We start from the raw sequence: 21309 nt of genomic DNA on the forward strand, positions 1-21309 counted from the left end.
TTCTTGACCGTGATGCGATTGAGGCCCCTATAATCAATGCAAGGTCTCAACTCACCCCCTTCTCCTTTAGGAAGAAAAAAATGGCACCCACTGGAGAAGTGGACTTGCGAATACGCCCCCAGGCAAGCGCATCTGTCATGTACTCCTCCTTGGCCTTATTCTCCGCAACTGAGAGAGGATAAGCCCTACCACGAGGGGAAATGGCACCAGGTTGCAAGTCTATGGCACAATCGTATGGACGATGAGGGGGAAGAGTACCAGCACTCACCTCGTCGAATACATCTTGATACTCATGATATTCAGTAAGCAACACTGAATCCGAGGAGGTACAATGTACTTTAACAGGCCCATGGATACAAACAGCGACACACTGTGGAGACCAAGAGAGGATCTCGATTGACTGCCAATCAAAGGTCGGATTGTGTTTCTAAAGCCAAGGGTACCCCAAACAACAGAGTAGTGTGGGGATGATATAACCTGGAAACAGGTTGACTACCTGTGAACAGCCCCTATCGCCATATCAACCAGAACAGTCTCATGGGTAACCTGTGACGGTTGCAGGTGTTTGCCATCAATCGCCTCGATGACTAGTGGAGAAACACAGGGCTTTAAGGGTATGGAATTCGCAGCAGCAAACGTACGGTCAATAAAGTCCACCAAGGCCTGAGTAACCACAGAACCTGCTGCCCAGGAGAGGACAACTGTGATTAGTGGTTTATCTTTACGGGAAACTGGGGACGAGGAAATTCTTCCTAAGATCTGCCCCCGACAGGACCTTAGGTGCGAGCGTTTCCTGGACCAGTACGACAAGATTTCAGGAAATTACCACCAAGGCCGCAATATAGGCATCGGCCCTTCCTTCCTCCTAAACGCCCGCTCAGCCTCGAAAAGGCGAATGAACCCCAGTTGCAGGGGTTCACAGTCAGACACACCATCCCCAGGAAGTGTGGGAGGTGAGTGAGGAATGGGTGGGGAAGAAAACGTAGGAGCCAATCTGGTAGGAAGCCTCCGCAGGCATTCCTTAAACAATGGTCTCTTCCTAAGCCTGGTAAGCATCAAAATCAGGAAAAAAAGTCTCAAGCTCGTCAGGGAGATCCTTTCGTCCTTCAGTGCATCGGAGAAGACCCCTAGGGCCTCATTATTCCAGCCCACCTCTGCTGCCAATGTACAAAATGTGATGGCATACTCTGCAATGGTTCCTACACCCTGTTGAATGGACAGGAGCAGCTTTGCAGCAGAGGCAGAGCGAGCAGGCACATCTAATACCCTACAAAAGGAGGCAACAAAACTTGGGTAATCGAGTATCACAGGATTATCGTTCTCCCATAAGGGATTCGCCCAGGCCTAGGCCTTGTTCGAGAGCAAGGAGATTAGGAAGCCCACCTTGGACCTGTCACAGGAAAACATATTATGTACTGTAGATGATGATATGGTTAAAGTTTTTGCACTTTTTCGTTGAGGAACATTATTCTGAAATTGTGCTATAATTTTTAGACACCGCTTTTCTCAAAATTGATAACCCTCTGCCCATCTTTACTTCTGAGACACTGGGGTCGATTTACTAAAATTTACTAAAGGCAAATAGACTGTGTACTCTGCAAGTGCAGTTTGTCCAGAGCTTAGTGTATGAGGTAAGGCTAAGTTCACATGTAGGCGTTTTTGGTGAGATTTTCTGCTCTAGGATCAGCTCAAAAAACGCCCAACAAGAAAAATACTATTCATTTCAATGGCCCCTGTTCACATCTGAGCGTTTTGACGTTTTAAGCAAAACGCCCAACGCTCAAAAAAGTACATGAGCTTCTTTTTGGGCAGATTACAGGCGTTTTTATTTTTTTCCATTAGTCACTAGTCAACCTAAAAACGCCTTCACAAAAACGCCTGAAAAAAATGCCTAAAAAACGCCTGAAAAAATGCCTAAATAACGCCTGTAAATAGCAACGCCAAGATGTGAATGTAGCCTAAAGCTTCACTTTACAAAGAATAGCCAATCACCTGTTTAAAAGTGGTGGTGCGCTTTTCTTAAATGTGAAAAATCATATATTGAACAATATATAATAAAAATGGGAAAAAAAAACCCAATCAAAATCACAGTGATAGGTGAGTAGGTGTAAAATGAACAAACAAAATTGTCAAATAACACTCAATGTGACTATACAAATGAACATTGAAATAAAAGTCCATTGAATAATGTGATCCAAAATGTGAAAAAATGGTGAAGAAAGTCCAATTAAAAATCAAGGTGATGATGTAGTGTTCCCTCCACCGGGTGAAATGCCTCCTTACCTGGCGGAAAGAAGGTAAGTGCCTGATAATAATGTTCTAATATGGAAACCAGTGTTCTATTTCCACCTGCACACGTGCAAGGTCACCCAGGTGATAAATAAATACAAGCCTCTTACCAAATGTAAGAGACAATCAAGCCTCTAAATATCCTGATCATGAGGATGCTTCTTTAACACCATGGATGGATGAAATCATTCACACTTTCTTCCCTCTGTATAAACCAACGTGTGTCTCCTATCCTTTTGGGGTGATAGACTCCCCGCGATGTTCCAAAGTACATAAAAGAATGGATGGGACTAATAGTGCATTACCTTTTATATGCAATTTATTGATATACAGATTTGCACTTACAGTTAGGTTGAAAGTTCGGGCAGAAAATCGTATATTGACAGGCTGAGGATCTCTAGGTGCATCGGGTCCGGCTGCAGCACGGACCGCCGATGACGTAATGACGGCACGCCTCCCTCCTGACGCGTTTCCTCCAATAGGGCTTCAACTTGAGATGGGAGATAGTCTAGTCTATCTCCCATCTCAAGTTGAAGCCCTATTGGAGGAAACGCGTCAGGAGGGAGGCGTGCCGTCATTACGTCATCGGCGGTCCGTGCTGCAGCCGGACCCGATGCACCTAGAGATCCTCAGCCTGTCAATATACGATTTTCTGCCCGAACTTTCAACCTAACTGTAAGTGCAAATCTGTATATCAATAAATTGCATATAAAAGGTAATGCACTATTAGTCCCATCCATTCTTTTATGTACTTTGGAACATCGCGGGGAGTCTATCACCCCAAAAGGATAGGAGACACACGTTGGTTTATACAGAGGGAAGAAAGTGTGAATGATTTCATCCATCCATGGTGTTAAAGAAGCATCCTCATGATCAGGATATTTAGAGGCTTGATTGTCTCTTACATTTGGTAAGAGGCTTGTATTTATTTATCACCTGGGTGACCTTGCACGTGTGCAGGTGGAAATAGAACACTGGTTTCCATATTAGAACATTATTATCAGGCACTTACCTTCTTTCCGCCAGGTAAGGAGGCATTTCACCCGGTGGAGGGAACACTACATCATCACCTTGATTTTTAATTGGACTTTCTTCACCATTTTTTCACATTTTGGATCACATTATTCAATGGACTTTTATTTCAATGTTCATTTGTATAGTCACATTGAGTGTTATTTGACAATTTTGTTTGTTCATTTTACACCTACTCACCTATCACTGTGATTTTGATTGGGTTTTTTTTTCCCATTTTTATTATATATTGTTCAATATATGATTTTTCACATTTAAGAAAAGCGCACCACCACTTTTAAACATATACACGTCCTATCATCTGGTTGCAGCCTTTCACCTAATCAGCGCACCCCTTTCTTTTCAATAATAGCCAATCACCTGCAAAGAAAATAAATTGTATTTTTGCTTGCACATGATTGGATGATGGAAGTCTGCAGCAGGGATGCACCGAAATTTCGGCCACCGAAATTATCGGCCGAAAATGAGCCTCTCTCATTTCGGCCGATAATGGGTTAACAGTGCCGAAAATAAAAATGGCCGCCGTGGGGAAGGAGGAGGGCGCAGCGCAGCGCAGGGCAGGTTTCAAAAGTCCCGCCTCTGGCCGGCCGTCCGCCTCTTAATAATGTCCCTACTACTCTGTGCATTATGAATGGACATACTAGGCGGGGGGCGGGGCGAGCGGCCGCTATAGAGAGAACTATTGAGATCCTTCACTGTCAGCTCCTCACGTCTATGTATGAATGAGAACTGAACTGAGCTGACACCGGGCGGGGGGGCGGGCGGAGCGGCCGCTATTAGCTGTGACTATGTGAGAGTTTCACTTCCCTGACAGGCACGTATCTCCGCTGACAAGGAAGAGAAGCTCTCACATAGTCACAGCTAATAGCGGCCGCTCCGCCCGCCCCCCCGCCCGGTGTCAGCTCAGTTCAGTTCTCATTCATACATAGACGTGAGGAGCTGACAGTGAAGGATCACAATAGTTCTCTCTATAGCGGCCGCTCGCCCCGCCCCCCGCCTAGTATGTCCATTCATAATGCACAGAGTAGTAGGGACATCATTGAGAGGCGGTGCCGCCGGCCAGAGGCGGGACTTTTGAATGCAGGAGAGGACACCCGAGGAGGAGGACGCTGAGGCAGTGGGGGAGGGGGGAGGGGAGCTGAGGCAGCTTACCAATGCTATTAGTATTATGAGGCATGAGGGGTTAATGTATTGTCACTGCTGGTCACTCATCTATTAGTGACTGACCAGTGGCAGTTAATTAACCCCTTTTGTGCTGCATTAGTGCAACCAGTGTCAGTGTTAATTAACACTGGTTGCACTAATGCAGCACAAAGGGGTTAATTACCTGCCACTGGTCAGTCACTAATAGATGAGTGACCAGCAGTGACAATACATTAACCCCTCATGCCTCATAATACAAATACCATTGGTAATTAAATTAACCTCTTGCCAACCCATCACAGTACATATACTGTGACAGGGTGGCAGCGACAGGTGTAGGTGTACGTCGCTGCCTGTTTTTGGTTTATGTCCCTGTTCTATCCATTTCAAATTTTTTTTGGGGAAAAAGTCATTTTCGGTTTCGGTTTCGGTTTTCGGCCAAGGGCATCCTGCATTTTCGGTTTCGGTTTCGGCCCAAAATTTTCATTTCGGTGCATCCCTAGTCTGCAGAGCTTCTGCACATTTACTAAGCCCTGGGGCCAATTTTTCATACATAAAAAAATAAAAAATTATTGTTTAAAAATTTTATATTACATTATATTATTACATTTTATTATTTATCATGCTAAGCTGTTACACAAATACTAGTATGCAAGCTTAAAAGATAAAGTGCCGGTTCACACTTATGCGATGCAGGAAGGCTGCGAATTCGCAGCCTGTTTCCGCATCGCAAACGCACCCCTGGCAGTTCACACTGCCATATGCGATACGCTGGGGGTGTCAATGAAATGTTAACGACACCCCCAGTTTGATCGCATATCGCAATGCGATCTGACAGTTCGCACAGGATCGGATCGCACTAGTGTGAACCACTTTGCGATCCGATCTTGATGCGGCTTCAAAAAAGGGTCATGTGCGTCTTTGCTGTGGGTGCAGTGCGAATTTCAGCCATACAAAGTGTATGGCTGAATTCCCACCGCACAGCCGATCGCATGTAATGAAGGAGCAGTGCGCTCCGACATTACATGCGATCGCCGCAGCCGCACATATGTGAACCGTCACTAAAATGAGTACATTACGATTGTGTTTTTAGAATTCTGAGCAGCATTGGCTTTCTACAGCACCCTTCCTAATGTTCTGCCATGCCTGAAGGGGATCAATAGCAAAAAGAAGAGGGCTCACACTATGCTATAGTAGAGTAATAACCAAAATGAGAGCTCAAAGTGAACCCTCCCATTCCTCAAAAAATAAAAATAAAATCACAACTACAATTTTAAGTCTCACACCATTTTATTATGCTAGAAATCACTAAATATCTACTGTATATATTATATTTTAGAAAACAAGATGTATGATAAAAGCACCTGACAACCTCCAATGATGCTTATATAATCACAGCCACACAAGTGTGGAAAATGATTCCCTCATAGGGCGTCTCTTAGAAGACCAGTTTGGAATATATTGTGCATATACTGTATAAAATATGGATAAAAAAATAGAAGAATGAGTTAATATAAGTATAATACAAATAAGGAAGTTGCTCTGACCACTTGTCTTTATTTATAGAATAAGCAGAAGATATATTGGGGGAACAAGGAAATGAGTAAAATTTTCCAGTGATTGAAACTTTTTTCTTTTTCGATGTCTACATACCCGTACCTTTAGACGCACATTACATTCTGGCTTTAGATCTTCTTTGGATTTACCAGACGCACTGGAATATAAGAGCTTGCATGATTGGCAGGGGAGGTCCTCTTCTTCTGAAAAGTCCCTTGCCTCCTGTATCTAGGGGTCTCAAGGTTGCTGTCCTGGGTTCCCCATTTATGGACGTCTCCTTAGCTAGCTGTGTGCTGTGGAGACACCCGTGCGTGCTCCTTCCCTGAGCCAAGCTGTGTGCGTTCATAGACATAGACAGCACCGGCAAGCCATACTCCTGTACCCTCACCCCAACACTTTGACTGGTGGCACCAGGAGTCTACCAGTCCGCTCCCCTCAGTGTCTGTTGAGGTCCAGGGAAGTTCAGGGAGTGGCGGTAATGGATCCTGGACTAGGGGGTAATAAACCTACTTAGACTTTTTTTAATTTAATAATCTGAATGCATTAAGGGAAAAAAAGGGGTAACCTTTGGACCTACTTTAATTTTCTTTCATCTTTTATTTTTAATCATTTTTCTGACCTATTTTTGAACCATGTTGTAGTTTATTTTGACCCTCTGATTTTTTACTTTTATCCCATATTGACCCATCTGCTCACCCATGGAAGTGGACTATCCCCATTTTACTTTTGTCATCAGCAGTTATTTTTCTTATCGGAAGTTAAAAAAGAGTAACAAACACAGGCAGACACCTGCAATGACGCTAAAGGAATTTCCCATCAGAGTTAATTTTAAAAATCAACGCAAGATCATTTTAGACCTCATTCAAACCTTTTTATATATTTATTTTATACATTGACAAACTGTCTTTTTTTTGGTATTACCTCTGTCGACACATCTCTTTTTTTGCAATACAATTTTAACCTATGAAAACTTCAATGAAATATTTAAAAAACCTTTTTATTGTTTTAGTCAGGATAATAATAAGAATTTTTCATCACTTTTCCTTGTTTTCCTTTTTTTTTTTTTTTTATTTCAGTTGCTTATTTAAAAATGTATTTTGTGTTTTCAGTTCAGTTCCGTTAGGAAATACAAACCTGCAAGCACTTGATTCTTGCCACGGTTCAGGTTTCCTTACAATTTGAAAAAAAAGATATCACTTAAAGTGTATCCCCCGCGCCTAACGGAATAAATTTAACGGAACGTGTTATAAGATGTGATCAGCAGCTATAGGGGTAGGATCAGAGGCGTAACTAGAACCTTCAGGGCCCCGATGCAAGAAACCATGAAGGGCCCCCCAGACCCCTGGCCGGGGCCCTTCCCTTCAAGCCCGGGGCTCTTCCCACTAATCCTGGGGCTCTTTAATCTCATTGCATGGCCTTTTATTATGGTCCCGCATCAGGATCCTTTCACAAGTTCTTCAGTGGGCCCCCTTCCTGCAATCTTGGGGCCTCCCCACAGTGGTGAAATGCCAGGGCCCGGTCGCAAGTGTGACCTTTGAGATCCTAGAAATTCACCCACTGGTTTGCTACCGGGCCCCCTGGAGCATGGGGCCCGGTAGCGATTGCAACCCCTGCAACCCCTGTAGTTACGCCCCTGGGTAGGATTAATGTGTCAAAAATAGTCTTGTGGATCAAGACTATCTACAGCGCTTGCTATTGAGACTATGTGCAGTATTCAAAATCGTATAAATAACTAGTGCTGATAGGTTCATATGCAAACAATTAAAAAATATAAATTATATATATGACAAATCTAGAAAGTCGCATAAATATATAGGTGAATATTCCAGTGTTGAACCATACAATAGTGCAATGATCAATAAATATAACACTAGTGCAAATAAAAAAAAAAATATATAATAATTAAAGTGCAATTGATTGAAAGTCCATCAAAAATAGTGACAATGATTAGTAAAGTCCAAATGATTTATTATGCAAATCTTCTTAAATCAAACTGCAGGTGCTCTGTGCTCAGTTTATCCAATATGGCTCGTGACTTTTGGTGGCATGGATTCCTTTTTCTGTGAATTTTTAAAGATGGGCCACTTACCAGAAGTAGTGGGTCTTATGTGCCGTATAGCACTAAGACCGATCACGCTTATAGGCCCTCCGTCTTATGTGCCGTATAGCACTAAGACCGATCACGCTTGTAGGCCCTCCGGGCCAAGGTGGATTCCCTTCTGTTGCTCCTACAATGGGGTAAAGGATGGATTCCTCCTCACCTTTTTCCTCTCATCAGTATGGGGCAAGGGTATGCAAAGAAAGAATGCTCCGATAGTGTAGTATAGTTAAAAAATAGTTTATTTCCCATCAATGGGTAAAAACGGCATCAATATACAGGCTCTGTGACATACAACCGCTATCATGCAGAGTGGCGAGCGGAGTGTTCCGGCTTGCGTTCCAGCTGGGTGGTTGCGTCACACCGTGCATTCCAAACCTGGAACGCAGGTAACTTATGTTATAGGGTTGGCAGGTTTATGTAGTAGTGGTTGTAGCCCCATTAGTGCAGGCGTGGTAAAATAAAAAAACATTGGTATGGCCCATGACATTTTTATTTGTAATAATAGTTTGTTCTTCGAGACAATTGTACAAGAAATCCACTTTCACCGTCAGGTCAGTAGAGTAAGAATTCACAGCAATGGTATAGGTAGATAAGTATTTTTTCGATTTTTTCTTCTACTTTGTGTTACCTTGTTAGGGATCTATCTTCTAATGTTGACTCCCCTGGCCTGGCCCATTATGTTTGAAATCTGCCATCTATTGTCTTAGGACCCATTTAAAAATATGCACACATTGCCCCTGAGATCTCGGAAGTTATCTACAGGGTGAATCTACATTTCATTTACGAAAGGTCGATCACATGGAACCATTATTCCCTCCGATCCTTTCACTCCCATTGGTCCTTTTGGTCCCAAACATACTTAAAAGATATGGAACTCTAGGTAATATGGCTGATCCCCACTTGCTAACCTAAAATCCTGAAAAATTAAATAATGTTACTCCAGCGCCTACTACGTCTCCTGAAACACCCTTCTAAAAACAAGTCCTGGAACCTTCTTCCCACTCCCCTAAAACCCCACCCTGTACCCCCCCTTAATCCCTACCCTATATGTTCCTAGATAGTTCATTGCTACATTGGTCTAGCTCGGCTATTTATTGTTTGCGATGAACGTTAAATCCTAACATTTGATTTTCTAACTGGAGAATTTTGATAATGCATGCTAGATTTGTGTATTGTTATATTAACCGGTTGCCGACCGCCGCAAGTACATATACTGCGGGGGTCAGCCCCGGCCAGGCAAAGTGACGTACCGGTACGTCACTAGCCTGGGAGCCAATAGCAGGCAGGTGGGCGCGCGCCGCTGGAGGTGCGCTCCCGCCTCGTTCACAGACACCTCCGTGCGTGTGACCGGCGGACCCGATGTCCGCCGGTCACTCGCGATTTTTCCGCTGTGAAGGGAGAAAGTCATTCTTCCCTGTGTAAAAGCACTGATCTAACGGTCCTGCTATGTAGGACCGTTGATCTGTGCTGTTACACACACAGCCACATCCCTGCACAGTAAGAAGCACGCCCCTAGGGACACACATAGTCACTGCATCTCTAATAAAGTTAACCCCTTCCCTGCCAGTGTCATTTTTACAATAACAGTGCATATGTAATGTCACTGGTACCCCCAAAAGTGTCAAAAATGTCAGTCAAGGGTCCGATCTGTCCGCCGCAATGTCGCAGTCCCGCAAAAAAAAAATCGCAGATCGCCGCCATTACTCGTTAAAAAAAAAAAACAACAAAAATGACAAAAATCTTTCCCTTAGTAAACGCAATAACTTTTGCACAAACCAATCAAAATACGCTTATTGTGATTTTTTTTTTTACCAAACATATGTAGCAGAAAACAAATTGGCCAAAAATTTTAAAAAATTTTGATTTTTACATTTTTTTGGGGAATTTCATATAAAAAAAATACTTTTTTTGATTATAGCGCATGATCAAGAAATCGCACAGGTGATCAAATACCACCAAAAGAAAGCTCTGTTTGTGGGGAAAAAAAGGACGTCAAATTTGTTTAGGTACAGCGTCGCACGACCACCCAATTATCCGTTAAAGTCACGCAGTGCCGAATCGAAAAACACCCCCTGTTTAGAAAGGGGGTAAAATCTTCCGGGGCTTAAGTGGTTAATAAAAAAAATATTGAAACATAAAAATATGCACACAGTGCCATAGAAAAGAAAAACAAAAAAACGCTGGTTTTCCCCACTATTGTTTTGTGGTTTTTCATAATTCTTTCCCCAGGGTTGTCTATCACTCCTTTGTAAACTGCAATCGGCAATTTGCTTAGAGCCCCGACATTGAAGTACAGATAACCCCATTCCAAGCACACACAATGCTTTTTAGTTTAAAAAAAATAAAATAAATATATATATATATATATATATACTCAAAACCCGCAGACATACAGAAATAAAGGAGTCATTCCAGAAACCATCAGGTTTTATATAATTATATAAAAAGTAGATATAGCTACTGTACCGCTGCTTTGCAGATGCAAAATAGGGATTCCGGGAGTCATAACTCATTAAAGTAACCTTGTCTGGCATACTGTTGTTTTGGTCCTGGTCAGGTTGCCCAACTTGGTTCTTCTAAAAAGAGAAGAAAGCATAAAAGGAAAAATATATAAAATAAAAAATGTAGATATACATGCAGTACCCTTACTTTGCGTATGTAACAAAGGTGTTCAGGGAGTCAAAACTCATTGGGGTACCCATGCAGACTATAGGCAGAAGAACTTTCTCTGGTTCCAGGTCTATTGTATTGTCCTGCATACTGTTGTTTTGGTCCTGGTCAGGTTGCCCAACTTGATTCTTCTAAAAAGAGAAAGCATAATATAAAAACTATATAAAATACAAAAGCAGATATAGATACAGTACCCTTACTTTGCAGATGTAAAAAAGGGGTTCAGGGAGTCATAACTATTTGGAGTAACCTTTTGTATTGTCTTGCATACTGTTGTTTTGGTCCTGGTCAGGTTGCCCAACTTGATTCTTCTAAAAAGCATAAGCATAATAGAAAAATGATATAAAAAGATAGAAAAGTATATGATTATATAAAAAGTAAATATAGATACAGTACCCTAGCTTTGCAGATGCAAAAAAAAGGGGATCAGGGAGTCATAACTCATTGGAGTAACCTATTGTATTATCGTGCATACTCTCGTTTTGGTCCTGGTCAGGTTGCCCAACTTGGTTCTTCTAAAAAGAGAAAGCATAAAAGAAAAACTATATAAAATAAAAAATGTAGATATACATGCAGTACCCTTACTTTGCGGATGTAACAAAGGTGTTCAGGGAGTCAAAACTCATTGGGGTAACCATGCAGACTATAGGCAGAAGAACTTTCTCTGGTTCCAGGTCTATTGTATTGTCCTGCATACTGTTGTTTTGGTCCTGGTCAGGTTGCCCAACTTGGTTCTTCTAAAAAGAGAAAGCATAAAAGAAAAACTATATAAAATAAAAAAAAGTAGATATAGATACAGTACCCTTACTTTGCAGATGTAAAAAGGGGGTTCAGGGAGTCATAACTATTTGGAGTAACCTTTTGTATTGTCTTGCATACTGTTGTTTTGGTCCTGGTCAGGTTGCCCAACTTGATTCTTCTAAAAAGCATAATAGAAAAATGATATAAAAAGATAGAAAAGTATATGATTATATAAAAAGTAAATATAGATACAGTACCCTAGCTTTGCAGATGCAAAAAAAAGGGGATCAGGGAGTCATAACTCATTGGAGTAACCTATTGTATTATCGTGCATACTCTCGTTTTGGTCCTGGTCAGGTTACCAAAGTTGGTTCTTCTAAAAAGAGAAAGCATAAAAGAAAAACTATATAAAATAAAAAAAAGTAGATATACATGCAGTACCCTTACTTTGCAGGTGTAAAAAAGGGGTTCAGGGAGTCATAACTCCTTGGGGTAACCAACAGAGACTATAGGCAGAGAAAACTTCTCTGATTCCAGGTCTGTTGTATTGTCTTGCATTCTGTTGTTTTGGTCCTGGTCACGTGGCCCAACTTGGTTCTTGAATTTCACCTTCTGGTTTTTTATCGTGGCCGATTCTAGTTGTCTCCTATTCTTTTGATAGCACTAGATTGAGACTTCTTTCTTCATTTGTAGTTTTTCCTTTTTATATGGAATATATTGCTAGAGATTAAATTTATTTGATGCACCACATCCCTAAATAGTAGTCAAGAGCAAATGGCTGGAGTAATGGGACTTTAAAGGTGCCAATAAATGTATATGATGGAGAAAAAAATCATTTTTTGTAAAAGTACAAATAAATTTTATTCAAAAAAATTACAAAGACAATACTTTTAAAACAGTGTAAAAGCAACAAGAAGGCACTTGATTATGTCTGCTCAACATGTTTCACCATCTTCAAAATGGCTTCCTCAGGAGTCTGATGAACATCATTCACAAGTGAACATTCTCAAAAAGAACTTCGACCCATAAATGTTGAAGGAGGCTGTAGATGGATTTGGCCCCCAGGTGGGAAGAGAGGCGGAGTCACCTGCTAAGCATGCGTCACACCATAGAGAAGACACGAGCCAAGCCACAGAAATATAGGGAGACCTTCAATTTCAAACACTGAATTTGAAGGATCAGGAAATTGCTCAAGGAGCTTGCAGGAGATATCTAAACCTTTAACTATCCACAGACTTGATCTGGACACCAGCTTAGGAAATCCAGCGTATATTAAGTTTAATAAGATGAATCGGGTATATAGCATATACCGTAAACAGGGTAAAGATAAACTTTTAGATGCAAAGATGCCGGACTTCAAATCAGGAGTCGTTAATGCTGGTTTGGTTATTAGATCAAGTTCATATGGTATGGGTAAGGTGGAATATAGATACCCAGTAAAGGAATACCTCCAGACTCACCAGATCCCAGTAAGTAAAACCTCTTCTACACGCTCCTTCCTCTCTCCCCGACAGTCCAGTTTTTCCTTGCTAAAGATTTCAGTTTTGAGAAACTTGACATTTGATCCCAGTATTTCGGAGAGAAATAGGCTGCATACCTCTGCCGGTCCAATATATTTATTGAAACATGTATAAAATTGCCACCAGGACATGTCAGTGTGAAACACGTCAACCTTTCCATGGTCTATGTCCTTGTCCTGGTGACAGTTTATTAGATGTTTCATTAAATCTAGCTAAACAAAAAAAAAGCCGAAGTATTGTCAGTCTGGGGGGAAGGGGAATGTTGGATGTACTAGCAGATTTAAATACACCGCAATTTTAAGCCAAACTCCAGCTTGCAACAAACATTTTTTTATCCTTTTGGAAAAAAGGCTTTCCATCAATAGCTGATCATTGTAAGCACCCCTGCCAGTGTTAAATGGTTTGTGCCATCTCTGTAACTGCAAAAGCGCTTTTTCTGTTAAAAACAAAAAAAACTGGCTGGATCACCGGGTGAAAATAAAAGAAAGAAAGCCTGAAATAGAAAACAATAATGCAGCCATCACACCTAGGAGTTGGTAAGCTGCAATATAATAAATGTTTGCTTTTGGCTTTGATATCGATTGAAGGTATGGTTTGCAGAAGCTACAAAATGTCTTCAACAAGTCCATTCAATTGTTACTATTTAGGGCCATCTATAGGATTCTTTCTTTATTGAGCTGCACATTACGGGAGATTTTGAATGTGTTTTTCATCCTCTAGCTTTAGTTTTTAGTTGTCACTCATATCGTGTCACTCTGACCTTTGGAACAAATTCTTGAATTAAAGCGCTGACAAAACCACGTCGGATGTCTGCTCGGCTCTAAGCACCAGCTACAGTGCTGACCACATCTAAAGACGGGGCGTGTGGTGCGGTGGTGGTTACAGTATGAAGTAGTCAGGTCCTAGCACCCAGTCATAAGCCTGGCTCAAACTTGTGTAGGAGTTGGTCTAATTACAGGGTTCTGTATTTGGTGAATTGTGCTGGGCCTGGCTGCTGTCACTTGCTGGGCACTCAGTCTGTGCTTTGCTGCAGTCACTTGCTGGGGACTCAGTCTGTGCTAAGGTAGGCATGAAGGTAATCTATTATCCTCTCACGTTGGGCCGTTCTGGAAGGCGAGGAGAGAAAACCTACCGTTAGTTCACCGGTAACGGTCTTTCTTACGAGCCTTCCAGGACGGCCGGCCTACCCGCCCTTGTTAAAAGGGTATATGGTAATATGGATAAACTTAGGTGGTAAGTACCATAATTCATAGAATTATGAAGAACACTTCCCTCGGAATTGGTTGTGAAAGATACTTTTTTACAACTGAGGGACAGAGGGAAGGGTGGGGCCTTTTAACAAAGGAGCCTATCATCTCTCACGTTGGGCCGTCCTGGAAGGCTCGTAAGAAAGACCGTTACCGGTGAACTAACGGTAGGCTTTTTATTGCAGGTTGTGAAATTGTATTAGAAGGAAATTGTCTTGATGTAGAATATAGTATTGTTGTGTGTTTATGTATTAAAACAATGTCTTTATTTACTTCTTATAATTATAATATTTAGAGGAAGCCATATTTCCAATGACATAATCAACTTCTGCTTCTTGTCTATTAGTGCTACGCAGTGGTGCATTGATAGCAGGTCCTAATGTGTTTCTTTTTTTCCCCCTGCAGACGCGTAGTTTCCTTACAGAGTTTATCAACTACATCAAGGTGAGTGACCGGTCTCTGGTGTTTTTACCAATTGTTTTTTTGTTTTTTGTACTTTTTTTGGATTTCACAGGAAAATATAACATAGTCCAGCACAGCAATGATGTTGAAACAAAGGCCTAAAAAAATGATCCACCAGAGTACTATACATGCCACATATGTGTTAGAAAGCAGCTTCCAGAGGAGGAAGCGGGGAGATGTGGATGGAAAATCCCACATGGGTCGTCACCGGCCCAAGAGGGTCTGTGCTTGGCCAAAGTAGTAAGTGTAAAAACAGATAACAGCATAAACCTAGAACAACTAGGAGCACTAGATCAGTAAAGCTTCTTCTGAGTCATCAAGGGCTGAAGAAATGATGCGATCAACCATTGCAGTGAAGGCATTGAAATGGTGAGGTTAATACGAAAAATGGAAGGAAGACAAAAGAGCAGAAACCTCCGAATGAGGTAGGCTGTGTCCTATGAATGCTTGCCATCTGGAGATGAAGCGCTTGATAGAGATGGAGTGGAATATTTCCATTTCGAGTTTCTTCAGGCTACTAGTAGGCAGATGTAAATCCAGTGGGAACCAAAAATAGGTCTCAAAATGGTTGGGTCGAAGTAGACCGACCAGTCTCAGTGCCGTGTTTAAACAGCATAAGGATAGAATCCTTGGAGTATCGACAGTTCATGACCCCATAGGTGAAAGGGGGCTACTTGATTCCAATAGTCAAAGTTCAGTGGATGCGTCCAGAAATTATGCGCAAGAAAGGGTCTGGGCGTGTTGCTAAATTTGCAGACATTTGATCGAGTGTCGTTTTTTCACCAATTTGATTGGTGGGTAATCATGGGCACCAAAAATCTGCTACAGTACCAAAAATATAGAATATTTATTTTAGAAGGATTGTTTTGGTGCCAGGTGCAAATTACTAATTTTTTTCCTTATTTAAAGCGGAGTTCCACCCAGTGAACTTTTTTTTTAATAAAAATACCCCCCGGACAGTCAGGGCTAGTGCATTCCACAATGGCTAGCCTCTAATCTGTTCCGGGTTGCACTTACATTTTAGAAGAAATACTTACCTTGAAAATGTATTCTCCAGCGCTGCCATCTCAGGTGTGGGCAGCTTGAAGCCAGCGCGATCCTCTTCTGTGTCCTCTTCCGTCTTCTTCGGTCCCACGATGCACTGCACCGGCCCCGCCGTCACTTCCGGTACCGCAGCGTCATCCCTGCACAGCTTCTGGGCATGCCCAGAAGCTGTTTTGCAAAGTATGACGGCGCCTGCACCGGAACTGACGTCGGGGCCGGTGCAGGCGCATTGATTCCTGGGAGCGATGACGTTCAGCTCCCAGGAATCATTGCAAGACAGGAAGTGACGAATCGCCACGGCCGCCGAGGGGAGGAAGAAGGAAGTAAGGTGAGTATATTATCTTCTAAACGAGGTAAGTAAAAAAAAAAAAAAAATGCGATTATCCATTTGTTTTTCAGGTGACCCGGAGCGAGAAGATGGAGGTAAGTATAAATTTAGGGTGGAACTCCACTTTAAACTATATTTTGGCTGATGAACTGTAAAAGCTTTACAAAAAGCAGACCCTCAATCTTTTTAAAAAGTTGCTCTCCTCTGCCCCCCACAATACCCCCCCCCCCCCCCAGTAGGATTTTCTTTTTGTTTTTTTTCCCTCATAAAGTTTAGGTCCATTCTTAACGTATACGTAACTATAGATCCATCTTACTTTGTATTCTTTGCAAACATGAACAAGTTTACACTCAACAACCATCTTAGTGGGCCTCCTTACTGTACTCTTAAGGTGTATCTCTACTAATAAGCAGCCAGTTATAAATCAGAAGGGAAGAGACATCTGATGGTAGCAAAGGGAAAATAGCGGTTAGTGGAGGGAGGACTTGTGTCTGTTTCCAGAGGCAACCTAGAGACAAGTCAGTGACACCTGTATATGACTTTAGATTCTGTTCATTTGGTGGAGAGAGGTGAAGTCCTGCCATTTGGTTCCTCTTGATCTTATCCAGCTTGCCGTGCCTTTTCCCCATGGTAATATTTGTGCCGTTGGAGATCCTACAAGACAAGATGATGAGGACTTGTTGGCTGGTCCAGCTCTGAGAACTGAATTCCATGGACTGTTAAAATTTACAACCTGCGGTCCGTAGAGGTCAGTTCTCCAGCTTGGCTACTGCCCAGCACAACGCTATGAAGAAGAAGACGTCTCCTCTACTGTCCTGCCTCTTTTCCAGTCTGGTGTTCCTCTATATTCCAAACACTCAGAAATATTTTACGCAAGGGTGTCATAGATGAACCTTTCAAAAAAAACACACCTAAACGAATCACATAATATAATTTGGGGGAAAACGACCTCTCCATCTCTAAAAACAGACTTATAGATTCAGTGTCTGTAGACATGGCATCAGTGTCATTTTTCGAAATACTACAATTTGTTTTAAATCAAATTTGCATCTGATGGTGTCTCAGGCCTTTGGTGAAACATGTTCAGTCAAAGGGAAATTTAACTGTGAGCACCAAAAAACAAAAGACACCGTATTTTAGAGCAAACTCCCTCATATATTCATGTTTTCATGCTTTATTTTGTTAAGAAATGGCTTAGAAAACCACTCCCCTAGTATTTCTAGCTGCAGCCATCTTGAGTAAGGGCAGCTGATTCATGTAGCATTTACTTCCTGGAATCTATCTGCCCTTAGCTTAAGCATGCAGGTGGAGGGTGTGCTTAGTTGGGAAAGGCCCCTGTTCCGTGAAAAAACCATACCCTCGTTACTTCCGGTTCAGCTACGGAGGGTATGGATTTCTCACGGTAGTTAAACTTGCGGCGCTTACATTAAAACAGCTTATCTGCAACATAAATCATCTCCGCTCTTCGCCCTGTCACTGCCCTCATCTCCGGTAATAAATATAAAAGCGGATCACGGAGCCGCGATCGCCGTCACGTTTACATCTCATACTCCCGCCGCCGCTTTTATATTTATTACCGGAGATGAGGGAAGTTACAGCGATAGCAGAGGAGATGATTTATGTTGCAGCCGAAGTGTTTTAATGTACCCGCCGCAAGTATAACATTACACACAGTGCCGTGAGAATTTCATGCCCACCGAGCATGCGCACTTGTCAAATTCTTTCATGTTCATTTACGTATCCGGGGCTCTGAGCATGCGCACTGCTGCGCTGCTCAGCTGTTTCAGACCGGAAGTGACGACGGTATGGTTTCTCCACGGGGTATGGTTTTTTAACGTTACACCCCTCCTCCAAAAGAAAGGAATAAAAAATGCCCATGAAGACTCCTGGGATGTATGACATCATTTTGGCCTAGGTCAGAAACCAGGAAGTAACTGAAGAAATAAAAAAAATAAAAAAAAGTTTTTTTTATTTTTATATTATTATAAATATAATATACTTTCCTATCTATTTACTAATGCTAACAGCAAAATGATTTAAATAGTGTTGATTGAGAGAGTTTAGTTCTACTTTTCAGTGGACCTTTACCTGGATTACGAAAAATACAATAAAATCACATTAATTGTAGAGTTAAGTTACTTTGAATACCTTTTTACAGGGGTGTCAAACTGGCAGCCCTCCAGCTGTTGCGGAACTACAAGTCCCATCATGCCTCTGCCTGTTGGAGTCATGCTTGTAACTGTCAGCCTTGCCTCATGGGATTTGTAGTTCTGCAACAGCTGGAGGGCCGCCAGTTTGACACCTGTGCAAGTTTAGCGTGTTTAGGTTTAGTGCTCCAATGCCTGTGTGCAGGCAGAGGATTATCTGACCCCTCCCCCCTCCCTCCCCGGCACACATTTCACGTATTTTATGCTCCCCCCCACAGGGAAAGGTAATGCACCTGCACACTCATTGAACACATCTTCTATAGAAAAAACATGCATACCCCCCCCCCCCTCCTAAAATCCCGCAGGATTATGTGAAATCTGGTGAGATCCTGCAGTTTGCAGAGGAGATCTCCATGGACTGCTTGGCTTACAGGGGACAGTTTGGTCCTGCAATGTAAAAAGAAAAGAAAATCAGGAAGGAGGCGGCAGTAGCACCTCCTGAACACCTGCCAACTGCGGCCATACCCACCCTCCAAAAAAAGTGATCCATCACAAAACACTTTTCAGAGGGCGGTAAGCATTGCTGCATGTCTAAGGGCTCCCACTCTGCAGCAACAACTATTTCTTGCACCAGCGCTCACGTTTAATTCTAAACCGGTAACCTGTAAAGGCTCTTTAAGCATCGCCTATGAAGAGTTTCAGGTGACAGAGTTTGTTGCCATTTCACGGGTGTGCGAAGTTTAAAATCTTGATATATTAGGCATTTATTTCCTCAGCGCAAAGTAAACTTTTATAGTTTACACTCACCCCCCCCCCCCCCCCAAAAAAAAATAGGGGTATTATATTGTGTTTGTGTGCACCAAAATGCTTTTAAGTTAATTTTTACTTTGTTTTTTATAAATTGCTGTGCAAATATGTGACATAAAAAATTGCAATAACCGCCATTTTATTCTCCAGGGCCTCTGCTTGCAGAAAATATGTAATGTTTAGGAGTTCTATGTAATTTTTTTAGCAAAAAAAAGCAATTTTTTTACATATGTGTGGAAAGTGTTGTGCTGTAGCCCCAAAGACACCTGGGTAGTAGTGGGTGTTGAACAAAACAGGAAAATTAGGGAGAAATACTGAAAAGAAATAGGCTGCCATCACTGGGCTCACCTTTTGAAAATGCTAGTTGGTTGGATGATGGCGTTGATGCTTTGAGTGTTGGGCAGAAGGGAAGCAGAAAATTCATACATAGTGCCCAGCAGGGAAGAAGCTTACCTCCCATCATGGGGATCAGTTCTCCCTGTGGATCAGGAGTCAGCAAGCCGCCAATCCTGATCCACCAGTCAACCGACGGGAAGATCGGAAACAACGCCCTGCATTGCTGGTTGCCCCTCCCCCCCCCCCTCAGACTCCGCTGCCCCCCTTCCCTCAGAGAGCGGGACATATCACAGTACTGGATGGAGGGTGGGAGCAAAAGTTTTCTGTTCACATTAACCAGTAGGTGATTGGTTGCTAGGAAGCTGGGCTGTCCGAGCAACCAATCACTAGCTTGTTCATGTGAAAAGTTGACTCCCACCCACCATCCAGGGGGAGTGTTTTTTCTCTTTTTTTTTTAATCTGCATTTTCTATGGCTGCGCAGTGTACACCAGTGTAAGGTAGAAGACTGCTACCTACACTGTGTGATGGGGTGGGGGGGGGGGCATGAGGGGGGCAGAGGACACTACATGGTAGGGTCATAAAGGAGGCAGAGGACATTACAGCGGGTGGGTGATGTGAAGGGGCAATGGACACTGCTGTGAGGGGGGCAGAGAACGCTACATGGGCGGATCATAAAGGATACAGAGGACACTACGGGGGGGGGGGGGCTGCGAAGGGGGGCACAGGACACTACAGTGGGTGTGATGGATGTGAAGGGGGGGTGCAGAGGACACTGCTATGGAGGGCACAAAACACTACAGTGGGGTTGGCGGGCAGAGGACACTACTGTAGGGGGGGATGATGTGAAGGGGAGCAGGGGACACTACTGTGGGATAGAGGGAGGTGGGGGGGGTGAGTGGGTGCAGAGGACACTGCTATGGAGGGCACATAACACTACAGCGGGGGGGGGGGGTGATGGGAAGGGGCAGAACACATTGCTATGGAGGGGGGAGCACAGGACACTCCTACAGTGGGGGGTTATGTGAAGGGGGGCAGGACACTGGAGTGTAGAGAAGACACTACTGTATTGGGGGGGGAGCAGAGGCCACTACTGTGGGGGAGATGATGTGAGGGGGAGCAGAGGACACTACTGTGGGATAGAGGGAGGCGGGGGGGGGGCTTAGGGCACTACGCTGTGATTTTGATGGGAGCTTGATGGTTATTAATTTATTTTAAAGCACCCCCCCCCCCCTCCTTATCCAGGATCTGTGGTATCCTCCATGTTGTGCAGGTAGATCTCAGCTACTGAAAGGTTGCCTACCCCTGCTCTTGCCATTCCAGACAATAGAGGTTGTATATGGTGATATTAGGATTTATATCTCTTTTTTTTTTTAAGACAGTACTTAATACGGATGTGGCTCACAGCAGGGGTTCGGTGCATCCCTGTACTCTTTCAGGGATAAATTGGGCCTGAATTCGGACCTGAAAAGGATCCAAAGACGCACAGGACCGAGTGCAATCCGCTACGCAGCCGCCCCAGAGATGTGTGAACCGCTCCATTGAGAGGCGGGCACAGTCTCCTGTCATGCAAATTGGATGCCGGGAAACCCGCATCCAATTCACATAAGTGTGAACCCAGTCTTAATCAGTCCAGGGTTCTTTTTTTTTTGCCATACCATGACACCATGAGGCTGGACTCCTGCTACCGCTCTAGGTATTAACTTCAAAAGCATGATTGATGTTGGGTAGCAATATTCTTTTATCTTTCCCATTTGCGCCATTATGTGGACCTTGTCCAAAAAGCTTTGGCAATACCTACCTGGAGTTTTGTGAATGTTTATTTCTCTAGCGCTCATTGACAGACGTAGTCCTCGGTGATGCACCACCTTCGGGTTATGTTGCCTC

General features: G+C 43.0%; 1 protein-coding gene across 1 annotated transcript in view; it reads left to right on the forward strand.

The window, feature by feature from the left end:
* DDRGK1 (DDRGK domain containing 1) overlaps positions 1-21309 on the forward strand; it is a 141954-nt gene that overhangs the window by 109155 nt on the left and 11490 nt on the right. The window contains exon 6 of the mRNA XM_082263477.1: positions 14706-14744. Coding sequence (XP_082119603.1) covers positions 14706-14744 — 39 coding nt within the window. The remainder of the gene's footprint in view (positions 1-14705; positions 14745-21309) is intronic.

The sequence above is a fragment of the Pelophylax lessonae genome (assembly GCF_965119305.1).
Source record: "Pelophylax lessonae genome assembly, chromosome: 1".
Taxonomy (NCBI): domain Eukaryota; kingdom Metazoa; phylum Chordata; class Amphibia; order Anura; family Ranidae; genus Pelophylax; species Pelophylax lessonae.